Source organism: Plectropomus leopardus, chromosome 3 (assembly GCF_026936395.1).
Source record: "Plectropomus leopardus strain MGB_pleo_1.0 chromosome 3, ASM2693639v1, whole genome shotgun sequence".
NCBI lineage: Eukaryota > Metazoa > Chordata > Actinopteri > Perciformes > Serranidae > Plectropomus > Plectropomus leopardus.
Window position 1 is genome coordinate 8,184,036 of NC_142178.1, and position 6,155 is coordinate 8,190,190.

Genomic DNA, 6,155 nt, shown 5'->3' on the forward strand with positions numbered 1-6,155 from the left:
CCCACCTCTCTTCAGAGGTTATAGCAATTAATGGCATCCATAGCAGCAAGCATCATCAGTAGCCCCTGAAAAGTGAGTGGATGTGAACATAAAAGTAACATAGCACTGGTACAACTTGTGCTGCACAACAAGTACAACACATACCTTTGTTAAGATTATACATTTGGTTTCCACTGTAACACAGAGATGTTCTGAGATTTTTTTAGGCTGTGTTTTGTGGTATTGGTGTGCTGGATTAAATTATGTTGCACAATATTGTTGCTTCTTTATGCATTTATCCTCTGTACGTAAATCCCTGTAAAGCACATACTAACCAGGACTTAGGCTCTCCAAAGTGGAGGTAGTTGATGCTGTACAGGTCCATATCTTCAGTATGCCAGGAGAAGGTGGTCTTCCACATGCCAAAGTACAGATATGGAGTGTTAACGCCCTGGATGGATACACCGCTGTCCTCCTCGATAACATCCAGGATAGAGTTCAGGTGGCCAATGTTCCACTCCTCCACATCCTAAGAGATTAAAGACAGTTTGAGAGGTTTGGGGATGTCCAAGGTCGATCTTGCAGATTGGTATTGCAGTTGATGATGATATTTGTAAATCTAATCAGTATCAGATACATAAAAAATAATTTAACCCATTGTTAAATAACTGCAGGTTAACTGGCTGTCAAATCCCCCCTATTGCTTTCCATTACAAACTAGGATCATTACATAACAAGAAGCATTTTACACAGGTGAAATGTGAAGAAAAACTGTAGTTTAATTTAACGACAATAATATCAAGTGTTGCATGCCTCTTAAGTGCTGTTTTTGAAAATTGTTGCATTGGGTTGAAAATTGGATTTGAGCTTTAGTAGCCTATTTATTTCAAGCTTGGGATAAGGAAGTCCATTTAATGCTTTCAGTCCATTTATTCTTACTGTCCCACATTCAATTTGTGATCTTAAAATAACTCACTTTTGGGTTTGAGGCAAAACACATGTTATAATTTTCGTGTACGTTTTTATTTTCATCGCAAAAATCCCAAAGCCAAATTGCAATATTTGGGTGAAATAAAACACTCAACCTGTGATCACATGGCGATTAAATGACAGGTGACAGAAATTAACACAAGTGCTGAAATAAGCAAAAACAAACAGACAGAGCAACAAGAAGACAAGTCATCTACCTCATCATAGAGGCTGCCACTGACATCAGCACCATATATGGGGGAGACAAAAGTGAGGTTCTTCCAATATTTCCTCTCAAGATCTTCATAGTTCAGGTAGCGAGGTGTACAGTACCTGTGGAGGAGAACAAAATCACAGTTAGTACTTAGAAATGGCCGTCTGTCATCTCACACTAAAACCTTCATAACACATACTATATATATCAGCTATGTTTTACACCCTTAGCGAGCATTGCTCTTGCACTTTTAAACTACTCATCCAGCTTCATCTTCACCTTCTGTAGCTCTGGAAATTAACACATTAATCGTGGTCTTATCTTCTGTTCATTTCCCTCTCTTTTAGAAATTCCAACTTCTGCTTTTCTTTTGTTTGTTCATGTAAGAATCGCAGTAAAATACTATGTATTTTTTAAAAAAGGTAGTTTTTATTTTATTGGAGGTAAATATTCCAGCAACACCTGTAATACAACTCTCTAGATATAATGCGTACATTTACATCTTGACTTTCATTTTGCTATGTCGCAAACAGTCCTTTCCAGTATGATAAACCAAGATCAAGCATACACACATACAGTAAATTGATGCTATTTCTATAAGTCGGTCTGCCAGTGGTTCCTAACTAGTGGGTCACAGTCCAAAAGTGGGTCACTGTTCCACTCTGAATGAACCACAAGTGACTTGTGTGAACATGTCAAGTTTGTAAAACACAAAATGTTTTGAGAATTTGTTCAGAGAATTTCCAGAACAGAGCTTTTATGTTGAAACACCATTTCTGTTATTTTTGCAATAGGTTTTATTTTTTTGTGTTCTAAGCCAATTGTTGTTGTTTACAATTTGTGAAATAAAATTGAATATGCAGTCATATAGAATGTGTGGACCTTGAACTAATGACTAAAGAGAAATCTGGACCCTGCAACTGACCCAGTCGGGAACCACTATTCTACAGGTTACTCTAAATTCTAGCAATATATTTGCATAACAAATCAAATTTACATTTTTAGTCTTTCAGCACCAGAATGCAACGCCTGTGTCTATCTACAAACTTTCATTCACTACTGATATAATCACTAAAATAATGAAATACTCACATGTCACTGTTAGCTAATCGCCTGAACTCCTGCACACTAAGAGGCTTCTTCTGGATATTATATTGCGTGAAGAGCCCTGACTGGCCAGCTACCATCTGCTGGATGGGAGCATCAATCATCAGATCATCTATGTCATCATAGGTACGACGGGGCTTCCAGCCTTTAGGAGGAATCACCTGCAGGAAAAACAAACAAGGAAAGGATTGCTGTTGAATCTATAACAATAACAAATCACTCTGATCAGCATTTCATCAGTAAGAATCTTGGCCAGGACTCTCTTGGAAAAGAGGTTCTGAATCTCAAAAGGACTTTTCCTGGTTAAATAAAAAAAAAAAAGGAACAGCAGTAGTTAACCCACTGTGTCCAATGGCCACTAGCTAACTAATTACACATTTGTATGTATAAATGCCACACTATATGTCTGAATGTCTTTCTCTGCTTTGACATTCTGAAGTCAATCACTCATATATTTAGACACACACTTTTTTGAGTGGCTAAAACTTTGTCCAAGTAAAGACTAAAACCACTACCTACCTTAGCCAGGCCTGCACGGTGAGCACCCTGAGACTCCATGTAAACCAGGTACTGGTTGAAGTCCTTGAACTCCTCCATGGTGGGCCTGAAGGTCATAATCTTGCAGGTGGGGTTTGCAGGGGTGTACACCTCTGCTCCCGCCATCCTGCCGCCTCACCAGATATAACCTGGAAAAAAATAAAAACGTGAGCATACATCAACTTAAATTTTATAATTGGCTCTCAAATTGCAATGTGACAGATTGTTGGCTTAGTGAGAAATATAATGTGAATTTCTTTGAAAGCTATGCGGAAGGAAAATACATGACTATTTTATAAAAGGAAAGATTCTATTCTGAAAAGGTAACAGGGTAAAATATTCAAAATGTAAAAACTGACCAGAGAATAGGCAAACAAGAGAATCTGCTAAATTCATTTTTTAAAGGAATAATAATGCAATCAATAAAATCTCCTATTCAGAAAGTGCACAACAGATGTTGCTGATAGTGTTACAGACATAGATATGGTAACTGTTCAGATGGAAATGCATAAAAAATGTGTGATTAATGTTCTGCACTACATATTTGTGTGCTTTTCCTATGATCATTTTAACTTTTATCAAGGCTCTTTAAGTACTTTGAAAAGTGCTCTATACATAATATGCATTTATTATTATTATTATTATTATTATTATTGTATTATTAATAATTATAGTCATCCTCCTCATTGTTATCATTATTGTTTTTATTATTTCCAACATTTTTATTATTTTAATATTAATTTTTTTTCTTGGTTTAAATTAATAAGATTTAAACTCAATGGTGATTAATTCATCTAATATTCTGAAATTGTTGGTGTTATTTTCATTACTTTCTTCTTTTTAGTTTCCTACACTGGCTAATTAATCTCTGTCGATAGTTCATTTTTGGTGGCTATCCATTATTTCTAGTTGTTGAGTGTATTTATAGTTTAAACAAAGCCAAGTTAATAACAGGACCTGTTAAAAATAGGCACACACCAGAATTGTATAACTACTTTTAATCAGCTATTTTACCCTACATTTTTAGACAATATATAGATGATATACAGGTTGTAATTCACAGGTGGGTAATTGTACTAGGAGGCAGTTTTTTTGTGTCATGATGATAAGATCACCACTAGATGGAGGTAGAGATTCAACAAATGTCGATGTGATCCTTTGATCCTTTCTGATGCCAACAGCCCTTTTCGGATTTTTGTCCCATCCACCCATCCCACTCCCAACTCTGACTTAACTGTGCATCCAGACAAAGGATCACATCACCCCGACTGATGCCGTTGTGATTTTCAACCTTATATTTTTCAAACCGTTACTACAAAGCAAACCACATTATAATGGCGTGCGACCCGATTATGTAACAGGCGATTGCAAGCTGAAACAAGTTTTTCTAAAATAAAAAAAGAAAATACAGCTACTGTCTTCAGCCAGAGTGTGTTTACATCTGTACTTTTGTTCACATATTAAATAAATCATTTCAAAACGTGGATAACCTTAAACTGGCATATTCGGCCTGCTATTCTATAAAACAAATCTTCTAAAAGCGATAGGACAAATAAATCTCGGCTGATTTGTGGTCTCGCTTTGAATACTACATGAGCGTCTGTGGCTTGGCTGAGCTTTGTTGTCTGACAAGACAGCTAACTAGCCAACTAGCCTACGTTTTGTTATGATGCAAAGTAATGGCTGAACAGCGAAAGCCGCCTGATAGCTAAGCTGACTAGCTCACTTACATCGAGGTGGTAGACTCATTGGGCTCACTATGACTTGAATTTGACAATGCATTCGTGAGACCTGACTCGAAAGCACTTGGGGATAGCAGTTGGGAAAGGAGACCATAGCTAGCTATTAAGCTAACCTAGCTACCACATGAGCTAACTTCTTAACGCTCGTGCCAATGGGGTTTAAATGCCCCTTGCAAGGTGGCTGCAGAGAGGCCCGTAGCGACTTCGCTGTGTGACTTTGTGTGATACAAATGATTTTGTCTGATATTTACATGGCGTACACATAATGTATCGATACCATACATGTTTAGAAAAAGACAGACGGACAATGACAATGCACACAGTGTGAGATGCCCACTGGTACGGGCGCGTGCCAACTTATTTGGTTGGCAGCGCTAACGGTTAGCTGTTGATAGCTTGGCTAGTTATGCACAGGAGTCACGAAAAACACACCGCTTTCTGATAAACTGGCTCGAAGCTAGCTCCCATGCACCGTATTCGCCGGTGTATTCCACGTCGCTTCCATGGACGTATATAGTATTTTACCTTGAATAGAAAGATGGAGTCGTGTTGTTTGTATCCCCTTCCTTGTTCGTCCAGCTGATTCACATGACAGCTGCTCCGGCTGCTGCTGCCGCTGCTTCGTGCGGCGAAGAGAAGTGACGTTGCAGACCGCCTCTCCGGCTCAGCTGAGTGTCCGCGTGCTAACAGGCACGATCACGGTGAGAGGCAGACCGTGCTGTGGTACACTGATCCATGCACTGTGAGATCTGCGGTTCAGCAGGCGCGCAGACGATCTGGAACGCATCCGGTGTTAATGGAAAGTGCACCTGCATCTCAAGCACTATACTGTTTTATTGCAGTTTGTATGTTTTATGTAGTCTTGACGCTTTTTTGTTTTTTTCAAGTGTTTTTTAAAATGATTTTATACTTAGCGCCCCCCCCCCCCCAAAAAAAAAAAAAACAAATAAATAAAATAACTAGTTACAACCGAGTTATGATTTTCTACTTTTTAAATCACAAATAAACGTAAATTTGAATTGAATCAAGATATCATTTCATGTTTTTTAATACATCTACATCGTACCTTGAAACTACATTTTAGGCTTAAGTTGATAATCTAGTCATGAATATCGACTGAAAAAAAAGCTATAATTAACCATTTGAGCACCACCTGATAATATTGGCTTAATTTCTTTCAAAAACATGGGAAGTAGGCAATGAGCTATAAAACAAAAAATGACCCAAAGATTAGCAATAAATTAGTAAACAAGCACAAGAAAATTATCAGAAAAAATGGTTAGAAAAAAGAGAGAAAAAAAGTTTAAACACACAAACAGGCAAACAAGACTTAGCGAAAAGTGCTTAAAATATATATTACATAAGCTATAATTCTGTAACATAATTTTAAATATGCAATTATGGCAACTGTAAATATAGTTTTTCCTTAGACATTTTCCTAGCTTTTTAAACAGTAATTTTCTAAATCTATGTCTTACCAAGCTGATCATTGCCTTTTTTCCCCGTGTTTTTGAAATAATTTAAACCAATGTGCTCAGAGCTCAAAGGCATCTGAAAGCAGCACAAGAAGAATAATGCTGATCCAGGTTTCAAAGGGTTAAATGACA

The 6,155-nt window shown here is 37.4% G+C and overlaps 1 protein-coding gene across 9 annotated transcripts in view; it reads right to left on the minus strand.

Moving 5' to 3' along the window:
• kdm4c (lysine (K)-specific demethylase 4C) overlaps window positions 1-5,321 on the minus strand; it is a 43,868-nt gene extending 38,547 nt beyond the window's left edge. For 4 of the 9 annotated variants that reach the window (XM_088075466.1, XM_088075469.1, XM_088075468.1 and 1 more), the window contains exons 1-5: window positions 5,074-5,320; window positions 2,789-2,955; window positions 2,255-2,430; window positions 1,167-1,281; window positions 315-508 (exon numbers count right to left, since the gene is read on the minus strand). In XM_088075466.1, the coding sequence (XP_087931592.1) occupies window positions 315-508; window positions 1,167-1,281; window positions 2,255-2,430; window positions 2,789-2,932 (629 nt within the window). In that variant the 5' untranslated portion in view covers window positions 2,933-2,955; window positions 5,074-5,320. Of the gene's footprint in view, window positions 1-314; window positions 509-1,166; window positions 1,282-2,254; window positions 2,431-2,788; window positions 2,956-5,073 lie in introns of all 9 variants that reach the window. The other 5 variants (XM_042484853.2, XM_088075467.1, XM_088075464.1 and 2 more) reach the window with 3 other exon arrangements.
• Between the last annotated feature and the right edge of the window lie 834 nt (window positions 5,322-6,155).